The following is a 14,280-nucleotide window of genomic DNA, read 5'->3' as shown; positions in this document are numbered from 1 at the left end:
ACCTGAGACCTTCAATGTCCTGCAGGCTCCTGAGCCTCCTTCGAGGTTTTGTCCTCATCTCTATTTCTTTTCATATTTCCCATTTCCTCTGTGCTTTGCTGGTTATATATGTAGTACTCTATTTAATCCCTAGTATAATGCCAATATTTTTTTCAAGTATTCCTTCAGTTTTGACCATTCTTTCCCCACTGAGAAGAGAAATCAATAGTTTAATGTACATTAACAGAGAAGGGATGAATTCATAATTTCTTCAAGCGTGACTTTCTCTTGTAGATGGTCTCAGAAAATCTAGTGCAAGAGTTCTTGGTAATAAATATCCAATAATTTTTAATATTTTTAAAAAACTGAATCTCAGCTTCTCTAATGACTGTACTCAGAACTTCCTTTCACTGCCACTTGTGAAAGGGGAATATAATTACGTTATGATTATGCTATCTATATTATGGAAAGAAACATAAAAATTGATTGGAAATTTTCTTTCAGAGAGTCCTGTGGGTGCAAACTGCATGGAATAGAAGTAGGTAGCTACATATTTTGCATTAATTTATTTTATGGGAATAATGCCATGCTCAATGCAAAATCATTTTGAGCTGAAATAATGCCATAATATATAATTTAAAACCAAAATAAAAAGGCAGATGTTGAGAAGGCACATATATATGGCCTGTACACTGAAAAGGTAAGTTTTAAAAATATGCTTGTCTGTGTGTATGAGCAATAATTACCAAAATAAAAAACACTGGGTCTTTGAAAATTCCTCATTATTCTCCTACATTTCACAAAGCTGTGATTTGTAGCTAATGAGTAGTTAATTTAAGCAGAAAGAAACAAAAATAGACAGATGCCTTTGGAAGAGAGTAAATTTGGGAAGGAGATGGTTTGAGCAGGAGCACTGCCTGGTGTCTAGTATCTATGACACACCATAAAACAGATGTGGCATTTATCCCTCAGATCTGTCCAAAGCTGTCGGGCTGCTGTGTTATGGGAGCTCCTGTATGGCCTCCGAGGTGCCTGCAGTTTTTGGGGTGCATCCCACCCATGGTATTTTGCTGTTGGCCCAAAGGAACTGCATCCTGCTAGAGCAGGGCCAAAGCAATGGCTTGGACCAGCCAGCCTGGGAGGAGTCATCAGCAGAAAGCCACACCGGGTTGTTTTGTTGTTTTGGTATTTTTTTGACTTCTGCCTAATTTTGTCTTTGTCTAGGACAAGCAAACTCAGCAAGATCTGGTGGGGGGACCTGTAGGATCAGGAAGGTGCATTGTACAGCCTGGCACACGTGGAGGCACAGGGAGGTGGAGTGGCATGTTGGGGGATAGCTGCTCACTGAGCAGTGGGAACAGACAGGTGCAAACGGCATTCAGATCAGAATTTTTAACCATTAAAACTTACTACTTTCTGTACGTAGGATATTGACATGATGGCAATAAGGGACTATTCTTGCAGCTGATCCTGCTTTCTGATGTGCCTTCATAACTCGGGGTTATTTCCAGCTGCCTGTTTAATTGGGAGGGGTTAGCACTACTGGCAGCAAGGAGATATACGAAAAATGTGCAAAAAAAAAAAGAAGGGGTTTAAAATGCATCTACTTAAACATCACCTGATTTGTTTTCAAATATTCTGTACAAAAAACACCATTTCTACACATGGATTTCTGCGGAACGTTAATCCTCTGCCAACACCTAGCATAGACTCTGTGGATCAGGGCTTTAGCCTCTTCTTGCAGTTTTCTGACACTGTCCCTCAAGAGAGAACAAAGATATCAGGTGTCCTACTTGAAAGTCAACAACTTGACACCGCTGCATCTTGTGCTGCTCCTTACAGTGATGGACAACTAAGAATGGCTTAAAAATACAAAGCAAACAGCAAGAGTAAGTGGTTTCAAAATCAATACACGAACGATCAAGTAGCAGAAGAGTACTTGTTATCTGTTCATCAAAATGATGTGAAAAGACATTCTGTGCATTCAGAATTTAATTTAGCTACTTGCTTTATCATCATAAACACTCATTTCAATATGGGCAATGATTATTTTTTCTTCCCAAACATGAATAATATATAATTGCTGGTATTTTGGAGGAGACAAGGTCTTTACCTTTATCCATCTGGGTAATTTATCATTGTCTTTCTTTTTCTTCTGCAGTGGTGAGAGAGCTTGTCAGCTCAGCTTGTTCTTAAAAAGCTGGAGTGTAATTCAATAATAAATTCACTCAAAGGCTAGCTGTCATGAGGCATTCATTTATTTGTATCCATTAGGTGATCCGCACTGCTGTTCTCTCTAAAGGGTAGCTAAGCTGTGTCTCTGAAGCCCAGGAAACGCATTGTACAGGTATTCAGTCATCTCCCTCACTCCGCTGCCTCTTTTGCAAGCCCATACAAGAGCTGCAGCCGTGCTGTGGTGTAACACCTCCTTTCCAGCTGCAGGGCTGGATGTAGCAGCCAGGCATGGCCTGGTAAAGCACAAAGAGGCGCTGGTTCCTCAAATCCCTGACCTGAGAGATGAGGAGGGGGCCTGTGCCACGGGTGTCTCTACAGGGCATCGTCCCCGTGGAAAACAGAGGGTCCCCTCATCTCACCTCTGCTTATGGGACTGCTCACAGCATGTGTTGTACAGCAGTGTACAGTCCTGATCTACACCAAGAAGAAGATGACTTCATGAATTGCAGCGGCAGCAAAGGGTGGGAAGAAGTGCCCTAAGTCAGGATGTCAGAGCTCTCCACTGGGAGAAAAGATTTCCTGCCCTCCCTCCTGCTGGATGGGATCCTGAACCAGCAGCTGGAAGGAAGAGGAAAATGGTTCATCTTGCTCCCAGCTGCTGCTGCTGTAATCTTCATGGAGATGCAGTTTGATGGTAAGAGGGATTTTATCACCAATCTGCTTTTAAACCAACAGGAGGAGGTTTAATGAGAACGCTACTGAAGAAAGGGCATAGTTACAAGTGAAGATACAGCTGTCCCAGGCCCAGACTGCCTGCAGGATGCTCCTCCATGGAGAAGTCTCTGTCTGACCACCACTGAAGTGCCATTTCCAGGGTGACAAGAGACGGCTGTTTAAAGGTTCAGCCTTCTGACAAACAGCCAGTTGGAACTACAAAGAGAGGCTAAGCAGGCAGAAAATGCTTGTGACGGTTGAGTTTATCCAGATCTGCAGGACTTTTAAGAACTAGCAGGAACTCACGGTATCTTTTAACATCTCAAAAGAGTAATGTCATTTTTAGCAACCCAACAGACCAATAAGCCCAGATTGTGTGCTGTGGTGCTGTCTCGTGGGAAAACATACCTTCTGCTGAAATCCTTCACTGTTATTTGCAACTGCTCTTGCGATGAGTCAGATATTTAACTTGAAAGATGCAATAAAATCACTGCCTGAGGTGGCATGTCTGTGGACCATATTTAGTGATACCCACCCCGTGCTGATATTTTAAGAAAGGCAACCTCATCAGTCATCACTGTCTCTGTATAATTCTTCGTGTTATCTTAAATGGAACAAGGAGCTCCATTTATTAGTTTCACTGTAGTAAATTAAAAGCAATCATTAAAACCCTTCCTATTGATTTGAATCTTTGCATTCTCTCACTCTAATAATCTATATGCCAAATAAACATTTCTGCTAGCAGGTTCTTCTTCTGAATTCTGAATCCTTAGCAGGGCATTTACAAAGGGAAAGTAATTCCTTCCTAAATAGAGATCTACCAGCCAATCTATGAAACACATGTAACTCCTTTAGGAATTTATGTGACCCTACATGACAATCTTTCTGGTTCTCTCCTGGCACTCCCATAAGCAAATTCACTATATAATGAGAAATTCACATTATTCCCCCCACCTCCCTGAACTGGTGAATGCAGACTTTCTTTAAAGAGAAGCTGCAAATTGTTATCACACGCGCATGAAGATTCCTACAGTTTTTTAGCTGCAATGAAAAAAATGTTAAATGTGACTTGTGTCTACTGAAAACCTCTACCTATCAGAACAGGTAGCTACACATGGCCCTGAGACCACAGTCCGCCGTGGAAAGGTTTTAACTGTGAGCTCAACTGAGGAATTACAACCTTAAATATATCAGAAAATGAAATTGTGAGTGTAAGTTATTTTTAAGTTCTGAGAGCTGAGTTTTACAGCAACAAATCCCAACAACTGACAACAGAGGATCCAGTGTTCTAGCGTTGTCTAGAGCCTGGACTGTTCAGTATCCAGAATCTGTAATCTTGAGAATGCTAGAAAAGGAAAACCTACATAATGACTGCTTGGCCTTGACCTGAATCACTGCCATTAGCTTTCGTGGACTCTGAAGGGCTTGGCAGCAAGACAAATCAGAGAAACTATCACATCAGGCCAGTTCCCTGCCCCTGGCATGCCTCTGAGTAGTTCACATCCGAGGTCAGCCTGTAGACCACCAGAGATGGTGATACACAGGAGGTGGTACCCACGGGAGGTGTGACCCAGGGATGCTGGCAACATCCCCTCCTGGAAGAGCATTAGGTCAGACCCAGAAGGGCCCGAGAGGCCTGCTGAGATGCAAGTACTGAAATAACTACCCGCAGGAACAAGAGGATTGTACAGTTTCAGAGCCAAGCTATTCACTGCTGTGCGTGGGAAAGCTGAAAGTAAGCAGTTAATGACTGGGTGGAATTCAGCCGAGTTCAAACCTAAGTGCTGAGAACCACCTCGTGGCTCGGGGTCACCACTTCTGAAAGGCAACATTCGGAGCAGACACCGAATGATCTAAGAATCTGATGCCCCAGGGTATGCATTGTGGTGTCCCGCTACAAGCACATGGTTTAAAGGGGCTGCCTCTCCTGACAGCCCGGCATGGTCTGAACCAAAGGGCTGAAATGCAGTCGCAGACATGAACAACATAAAAATCTCTTTGTCAGTTCCTATTTCTCGATGACTATTGCAGTAAATGTCTACATATTAAAACCAATTTATATTCAACCTGATTGTTTACATCAGAAATCTCTCTAATAGCCCTCCCTAGACTGTAAGATTTTCTCCATGCCTTTGGAAGCCATACTATAGACTGTAAATATTCCAGTTTCCCTTTCTGTTGGCTCTGTCAAACCTCTGTTTAATGTGGAAGAAGGTCTGCCATTGCTAAATGTACTAAATGCTTCTGGAGAATGACAGTCACTTGAAATAGAAGAGCCCTGCTGAATGGATGGCTTTTGTTCCTTGAAATAAGAGAGGACAGGACAGATGTAACCACCCATGCACACTGAGAGGGAAGCATCTTTTCTTACTGGGTGGCAGGACCTTGCAGATGGGGAGAAAGAAAACAGAACTACACCAGCCACAACATTTTACAGGTATTTACTTCCCTGAGACAGTTTCTGTGTATTGCATCTTGCTGCTATTGCTTCTTAAGCCATTCTACCTCTTTCAGTGGCCAAGTGGCTCACGCTTTACCTCTTACTGAAGAAAAACCAAAACTCACTTACCCTCCTTCAAAGGGATTGTCTCCCGGGATGATGTGAGTGCTGTCCTTGCCGATCAGGAACTTGATCCGATCATAGAATGAATGCAAACTCTGCTGGGAGACGGGGGCTTGTGTCTCCTGGATGATATCCAGGGGGTCTGGGGAGCCCAGGCACAGCGCGTTGACGTGGCACAGGGGCTGCAAGCAGCAGTCTGGGTCCATGCAATCCACCAGGCCATCTACAGAAGGATAAGAAAGATTAGAGCAAATGTAACATGAATTGTTGCAGGCTTCATGGTGCAAGAACACTTTACAATGCAGACAGAGAGAAACGTGAACTTTACACTTGTGCAGAGAAGGATCTGTTACCTTAAAGCCCCAGTAAAGAACATCAAGTATGAATTAATATCTGTATATATATGAAAACACATGCATATACGAGACCAGAAGCTGAAGAAACCATATTTGAAATTGATTCTGGGACATGCCTTTTCACATCTTGGTCATTGAGATAACTCTGGAGACCCTAAAAGTTGGTGTTTTTTTTTTCTTTCTGTCCATATACCAATGATTTTTGTACACCATTCCTGTTGCCTGTACAAATCACAGGCAACCTGCATCACACCAAAGCTAGTAGGGTCACTTTCAGCAGTACTTGATAGTGGAGAAAGCCATGATATCTACCATGGCTACAGAGAGATCTAGACATGCAACCCCCTAAAGATTCTGGCTAGATAGATGAGAAGGTAAAGATTTTGCTGGGAAGGTTCAGTTTCTTTTGGCCTTTGTTAGATTTATTTCATGCAGACAGAGTAACAGACAACCTAAAACTCTCAGGATATAAATCTTGTATTTTCAGCACCACTAATTTAATATATAACAATAATAGAAGTGGACCCACATGAGAAACGCTTGCCCCGTGTAATCTAGTAAAATGAGAGTTTATGTATCTGTCAAGTCATCAAATGCATAGACACTACTGCTTCCCCTCCACCCCACCACCACCACCATAGGAGCATTCCCCAGTTTGTTTTAAGATGCCATTACTCATTACAAACAGCTAAGTAAAAAGTAGCAACAGGAAAGGAAATACCCAGAAAGCTCAGAGGGGGACTGATGAAGCATCACATTTAGAAATAAAAGTTGTTAGCGTGTAGTTGAGCTGGATCTTTAAACCAGATAAGGAAAGCGGATGCTTTTGTTCTGGGGTAATGAGATATGGAGCCCTTCACTTCCAAGTCATCATTTCAAACAAGACAGCTCGATAGTGAACGAAAATTGTTACCATGTGATGGCTGCTCAAAGACCAATGAACAATGAGTGGTGGGTCTCAGTGTAGTTGCTGGGAGCTCTATATATCAGAGAAACCACCTCTACAGCTAGCATCCCACTGACAGCTTCAGCACAGAGGCAAGAAATGAATGAGCTTGGAAAGCAAAGATGTCCTGAGAGGTAGGTCTCTCCTGAAGTGGGATGAGATTTGGAGTTGTCAGGATAACGTATTTTCAATTCCAAAGAAACAGTAAATTAAGACAAGCCAGTTTGTCATTACTGCGGATTGTGAGCTTCAGTTTCATCCCAGTTATACCAGTATGAATTAGAAGCCCTTTCACTAATATTATTGGCATTACTTTGAATTTACTGTAATATAAATAGGATGAGAACCTGATCTGTTATTATTGCGGTAGCACTTACGAAGGCTTACGTGTCATGCACTAGGATTCTGTTGAGTTATACCTCTTCCGTTCTTGGAAGATTTTAGTGCCATAAAACATCACTTGCAACATCATTTCATGCGGTTACCGTTACACAGAAAGCTGAACAAAATCCTCCTCCATGTTCCCAGAGCTTCCAGTCTACGTGTGGGTCAAGTGTGATAAATATCTGCTCCGTGCACACATTCGCACACACACAACCCGAGTCATTTTCACAAGTGCTCTGCACCTGCCATTAATGATAATGGGAGCAGTGCTAGGCTAGCAAAAGTGCTTTTGAAAATCCCATCCATTATCCCTACCTCTGTCTGTTCTGATATCTCTACATCTTTATAACTCCTCGCAAAATTGCCACAAAAATTTATCAGCTCGGGCACAAAATCTACCCATCTGCCTTCTCTCCTGATGACTAGTGATAATGAAAAAGAACTAATTACGTTTTATTTGCCCATTAAAAGAAAAAAAAAAGGACTTGCTGCAGGTGATTAGGCCAGTAGGATTCTGGAAGGTCAAATCTCAGATGAAGCTTGAGATACCGTTCATAGAACAAAGACCTGCAGAGATGTGATATGCTTATCCATAGCTACCTACTAGAAAAAAAATATATAAAAAAAGCACATAAAAGAAAAAGCAAACCAGCCCTGTTACTGTACCGATTACAGTTTCAAGCAAGATAAAATGTTGTCATTTTCTCCCACACATTAATAATGTTTTCTACAATAAAGACGGTGTAGTGAGAGGACAACCAACGAGCTGCACTATACCTCTTCATTACCTTGTCTTCAGTTCAGACATCAGAAATGTGTTTTGGGACCTGAAGCTGCAAGACAGCAAGGAAATACTGTCTTTGCAGGAAACAGCAGATAAATATTTGAGGAACAGATGCACGGGGCAGTGTTTTGTACAGGTGGGAGTGCTGAGGCCTCATCTGCAGATTAGCTTTGCAGCTAATGTGTTTCAGGCCTGCATGGAGTGAGTTGGGGGTAATTACACCTGAGAGGTTTGTCACTGACATCTTACAGCCATTTAGGTCCTCAAAAGCTGAAGTGGGGTTTAGCTGCTCACCTCTCTCTAATACCAGCAGCAGTTTCAGGGCAATGCATTTATTTCGCTTGGAAAATTTAAAGGCTGTTTTTGTCTGAAACATGGAGATCGGCAAGAGGTAAGCTACAAGCCAGGTCACAAGTGTGATGTGTCCATCTGAATATTGTTTTGCTGTTGTTGTTTTGCTTTTCTGTTTTGTTTTGTTCAGTTGGATGGGCCACAAGTGATCCAAATGGTGCCTGACAGTGAATTTTAAGCAGATGTAATAAACCAGTCCACAGCTACATCCATAGGACTTCTCACTGAGACCTCTCACTGGCTCTGGCAGAAGGACAAGGATGAAGTGACATTTGAAAAAAGCTCCCTACTCCTTAAGAGAAAGACTTTTGGGAAGTTACACAGCTTAAAACAAAATAAAATCTGAACAGAACAAAACTCGGGCTTTAATGGTTCAAATAGAAAAAAAAAATATGTGGGAAGGCAGCACCCACAGCAAAGGAAAATGTATCAAGATATGATCTCACAAAAAAATACAAAGTCATAATACAAAACATCTCTCAAATTTCTAAAGCATAAAGGTGATTTTTTTTTATTCTTAGAACTCACTGCAAAATTTTCCGAGAGAGGTAACAGAAGGAGGTGAGCATGGTATCAGTGACTTTTGCAGCTCAAATTTTGCCACAGCAAAGCCCCGGAGGCCTATGATCTGTGTGTGGATTCCTAACTCTGGTGGCTCCAGGAGCACAGATGGGCAGCACAATAAGGTCTCAGTTAGGGCCATGTTTATACAGCCCTGGGTTTTAGAAAACAGGGGTTTCCTTATACTACATACAACCGTGACATGACTGTGACACCTCAGACCAGAGAACAAATGTGCTGCTGAATTATCTCCACGCAAGATTGAAAGTCCTGTGTTTGCGATAATTTATATACTTTAAGGTCAAAAAGGCTACTATGCTCTGCTTGTCGGACCTCTTATATACACAGGCTGTTCATTTCCCCCCCTAGAACTGGATTAAAGCCTGTCTTTTAGAAAGATATCTCATATTTCAAAGCCATCTGATTATAGTGAGCCCACCACTTCCTCCGGTAAGCCATTCAAATGCTTAATTACTGCTAGGAAACTGCATCTTATTTCAAGGTCGAGTTTGTCTAACTCCCATGTCCCACCACTGGAATTTGTTTTGCCTTTGTCTGCAAACTTACCAGCATCTCCTGCCCTGCATGATCGGATGTCTTTACCATGTGCAAGTCCCTCCATGCAGAGCAAGAAGCTATTCCAAACCTTTTCTCTGAAGCTGGAGAAGACTAAAGTTCCCATTGTAAGGTTTGCTTACCAGCTGCTGGATATTTTATTTTTATCTTTTTAATGTTATTTATTTATTTTTGTATCTTTTGATCTCTTTCCAGCAATTTCACATAGTTTGTTATGTGTGGGCACCAACACTGGATACAGAACTGTGGCAGCGATATTGGGTACAGAAGAGAGACCAATTCCCTATTTTATTTTATGTTTTTATACCTCTAAGGTTCACAGTAGCCTTTTAGCAACAGCGTGGCACTGAGAACTCATGTTGAGACAATTATCTCCAGTGACCTCTAAATCCTGTTCTGAGTCATTGCTTTTCAAGAGTCTCCAAACCCCTAAGTATAACATGCTTTCCTCGTTCCCAGGGGTATTACCTTGTGTTTCGCTGCATTAAGACACATTTTGTTTGATTGTGACTGTGTACTGATGTGAGTCGGATCACTTTGTATCAAAATGAGCTGGGTACCTTATCTAGCACCATATCAAGCTTTAGGTGATCCCAAGATCTTACCATGAAAGATTTAAGCTATGCTCCAAGAGAGGGATGAAAGCACTGAACAGGGTTGGATCCAACAAGCAATTCAAAGGAGTCCTTCTAGAAACTGCTTCAGTCACGGAGCCCTTTCATTTAACAAATTAATTCAGAGATCTGTTATTAAAACAGATTTTAACCTTGTGTTCTTTGGTATTTCCATGGAAAATGAATTTTTACTTCTTTGAGATGTTTTTGGTATCCTGTGTAGATATGGGTGTCCTAAATGCCCAGGCTGGCACTCCTGCCAAAAATCAAACTCTTTAGCTGGACCTCTTTTGTGCAAAGCCATGAAATACCTTTTGCAATCTCAGAGTTACCATGGGGTGGATCAAATCCCCGTCTGTGAAAAGGGAACCACTGACAAGGTATTGCCACATCTGGTAAGTAATATGATCAGTGGGTTGCATCTTTAACTAAGAATCACGTAATCATACCTTAAGTTAGATTGGATGGGACCTCTGGAGGTCATCTTGAGAGCCCTGTCTCATTCCCTTCAGAGAGAGGCTGGTATGAAGAAAAATCAACAGGACTCTGCAAATCAAGTTCCTTTTCTGCTATTTAGGACAAGAAGCTCCAATTTGTTCAGCTTTTTTCATTTTATTTTAAACCCTTTTTTAAATTTTATTTTAAATCTGAGTCCCCTTTGATCAGATAATCTGTCCTCCGTCTGCCATAAGACTGAGAATTTTGCTTTGGGATTACTGCATCTAGCTAGCATCTCATTTTAAAGATCACAAATCCACCAGTCCCCTTACTGAGCTCTTCCAAACACTAACTCAGTCTGTAAACTCTTTGGGAGCAGACACTGTCTTTTTATTTTGTGTTCACACCACATCCGTTCTGGTCCCAAAGTGCTCTGAAAACTGGTGCAACCCACTGAAATAGGAACAATTGTTAAAGATCTGTATCTATAGCAGGTTTTCAGCCCCTTCTCCCTGCAAGTGTTACTCTGTGGGTGAGAGTAAGGTGTAAGATATCTGTGCACCCTGGAGCAGGACGTTGGCCTAAGGATACCTTAATACCAGCTACAGGATGAGAGAAGGGAAGGCTTCTTCCAGGTTTCTTACTGGCGTTGCAGACGGCTGTCTCACCTCATGTGTCCTCAAACACCTCCTTTCTCATCTTCCCCTTACTGCCTTTTTGCCTCATATCCTTACGACCACGGGTTCAGATACAGAGAGGGATGTATTCTGGTGGCCTACTGCTGGTGTACAGCTCAAATTGACTTCTCTCTGACTTTAGAGAGGGACAGGGTTTGGTTTGCAGGAGCAGGCAGTTTTTTCTCAGTCATTGCTACCCTGACGTTAAACACTCTGACTATAGCAACTGGGACAGCTAAGTTAGATCCTGACAATGGGTCTGAACGCTGACCTTATTCAGAAAGAGTTTCACAAGATACTCGGTGTCATAGCTGTCTGCCATAAATACTCACTTGGATGCCAGACTTAAGATGACCTAAAATTACTGGGCTTTCAGGCATTGCTTGTGACCCATCACTTTCTGAAAATCATGGCCTTTATGAGGTTTCAAGAGCGTGCAAAGAAAAAAGAGAAAAAAAAATACATTCACCCAAAACAACTAGACAATTTTGAAAATCTGCAGCTGCTGGGGTTAGCGGGGAGGACTCAAGGCTGTGTCTTATTTTGCCCACAGGAGTTTCAGATGGGCTGGAGGCTCGCTATCTCATGCTCATTGGTATTCACCACACAAGGAGTTGATGGATCCGAGCCAAATGTAATAATCTTCTCAAAAAAAAACAACAAAAAAAAAACAAACCAACAACAAACTGAAACACCAACAGATAATCTGAACCTGTCCCAGGTGTGTTATGATGGAAACAAGGTTTGTCTCCCAGGTGGGATGTGCTCCTTCCCTCCCAAGCACCAGGCAGGGCAGGCAGATAAGTAACTAAAGGGGGTTTGTGCCTGCCTTCCTTGCACATAAGCCTTCACGCCCAGACTCTCTGGCTTCCTGAAAGCTGACTTTGCTTGGATTAAGAACCCGAGGCACAAACCCAGCCATTCGCTGATAGGAAAAAGAGTGTGCCTGTCGAGCACCGCTGCTCGTTAGGAGAGGCAGCTCTTTTGGCTTACTTCTCAACTGTGATGAAATGAGTGTGACATATCACCTCCCCGGAACAAAAACTAATTGTCATGTTCACAGCCACTGCTAGCCTGCAAAATAATTAGTCTCCAGCAGCAATGGGGCTCCTAACCCTGCGCTCCTTGGGCTGCTGCTGTGCTTGCTGGCTGCAAAGTGCTCCCAGGTCCCACAGGAGCCTCGTTCCTCCTTTAAGCTTTACGCAGTTTGGTTTCCAAGCCCCTCAACCACCACCATGCAGTGCCAACGAGGTGCCCAGGAGCAGGGTTTTACACGGAAGCAAAGGACTGGTTTTGAGAGACTGCTTTTGCAGTAAACAAGATCAGCTGAGAGCTAATAAAATTTCAAATTAGCTGTGACTTTGCATGGCCCCACAATTGTGTTGGCTGATTTAATGGGCAGCGTCTTAGCTCGCTGAGATTGAATAATGGAGCATTTCTACAGAGTTATGGGTGCTGCAACAAAAATCTGTCATGCTAACATCAACAACAGCATGCAAATAGCCTTCAGCCAGGAGTGTTATTATGTGTTTAAGCTGATTCTGACAGGGGACTGCATGTCAAGTGTCGGGATGGAACAGGCAGGCCACAGGTAGGGACGGATCTGGATGTACGTGGAGAGCATCCTGTGGACTGTGACGCTCTTCAGGAGCCATGAACACCAGGCACACAGAAAGAGGTGAGCCTAAAGAGCCTTATTATGGTAAATCTGGGAGGGTGCACAGGACAAACTCAAGGATTGCTCCTGCTGAAGAGGATGAGACTTTCTGCCAGTGACTGCAGCAAGAAGAACCTCTGTGAGAGGCTGCACAAGGCCAAGTAAGACTAGAAAGAAAATAATAAAAATACATTGTCTTTTGGATGTATTTTCATTGCCAATAAAGGCATAAAATGCACTGGTTATATGTATAATTGAGGCTCTCATCTCACCCAGTTCTTGTCTTTCATTCTCCCTTCTGCACCATTCACCAGGCAACATTTACTACCCTTCATGGGGACACTGTCTGTCTTCTCCTGTGATGCTTTTGGATGTATTAATGGAAGAGTTTGGATGGGGAGGGTTCAAAATGAGGACACTCAGATGTAAAGCTAACAAAACACATTATTCTTACCCTTGGACAGATCGGATTTTACCCTTTATCCAGTCTAAACTCTGGCACAATAGAGACTAAAGGAATGGCTCAGTATTTTTGCACAAAGCACAAGTTATTGTTCATGTGGGTGCTTGGGTTGGTGAAGGTTTGCAGGAGTAATGATGTTCTGCCCTGAGCTGAGGACCAGCACTCAATTTACTTCAACTGGATCTGGGGAATAAATAGGTTTTCCTCTTGGCCTTTGAAGAGAACAATTTCACCTATCCAACAACAGGGCTGTAGCTTTTGGACACTGTAAGGAATCAAAGGGAAACAAAATACCACTGTAAGGAACAAGAGCAATGTCTGTGTTGGCACCCTGTGGTCATGTTAGATATTAAGGTTCTCTTAGCCCTTTCTATCCCACTTGCTCTGTTCTGATTTTGCCTTACTAAGGTTCTCCCTGGTTGAATCCTAGCTGAATTAGATTGCTTTCTCCCTGGGAAAGGACTTATCTACACATCTACTCTAAGTGCTCAGCACATGTTTGCAGGATCAAAATAATACAGGCATATGTAATAGTAATCATGTATTTGTGTTACAGCACTCCTTGGGCTCTAGTGCAGAAGCAGAGCCCTGTCGTGCAGGCACTACAGAAACACTCTGCAGAAAGTCCACCCTAATCCAGAGCTACATTCTTGCTTAACAAAATATCTGAAAAAAACAGAAGGGAGTGGAGTAGGAGGAAGAAATGACTGAAAACACATGACAATCACCACTAGCTGGCCATAAACCAGAGCTATAATAATGTGTTTAGAGTCTACAAGTTCACAGCATCCCCCAGATCATCACTGCTCCGGAGCACGCTGTTGATGCAGCTGGTTTCACGTGATTCTTCCTTCCTCCAGGCAGGTTTTTAGCAAAGGGACTTACCCTACCAGCAGAGCAGCACAGAAACCAGGCAGTCTGTGCTTGGAGTGAAATTCATGAGGCTGAGAAAGGCGTGTGAGATCCCCTCCAAGCAGAGGAGACTGGCATTTCGGCAGTGCAGAAAGCATTGGTTGTTTCACCTGAACAATGGTCAAGCAAT

At 42.7% G+C, this 14,280-nt stretch overlaps 1 protein-coding gene across 17 annotated transcripts in view; it reads right to left on the bottom strand.

Annotated features, from left to right (window-relative positions):
• TENM4 (teneurin transmembrane protein 4) overlaps positions 1-14,280 on the bottom strand; it is a 1,639,674-nt gene that overhangs the window by 92,150 nt on the left and 1,533,244 nt on the right. For all 17 annotated transcript variants that reach the window (XM_072032862.1, XM_072032864.1, XM_072032863.1 and 14 more), the window contains one exon: positions 5,438-5,654. In XM_072032862.1, coding sequence (XP_071888963.1) covers positions 5,438-5,654 — 217 coding nt within the window. The remainder of the gene's footprint in view (positions 1-5,437; positions 5,655-14,280) is intronic.

This window comes from Anas platyrhynchos, chromosome 1, assembly GCF_047663525.1.
Source record: "Anas platyrhynchos isolate ZD024472 breed Pekin duck chromosome 1, IASCAAS_PekinDuck_T2T, whole genome shotgun sequence".
In the NCBI taxonomy this organism is placed as follows: domain Eukaryota; kingdom Metazoa; phylum Chordata; class Aves; order Anseriformes; family Anatidae; genus Anas; species Anas platyrhynchos.
Note: the sequence above shows the minus strand (reverse complement) of the source record. Positions and strands in the feature narration are given on the sequence as shown.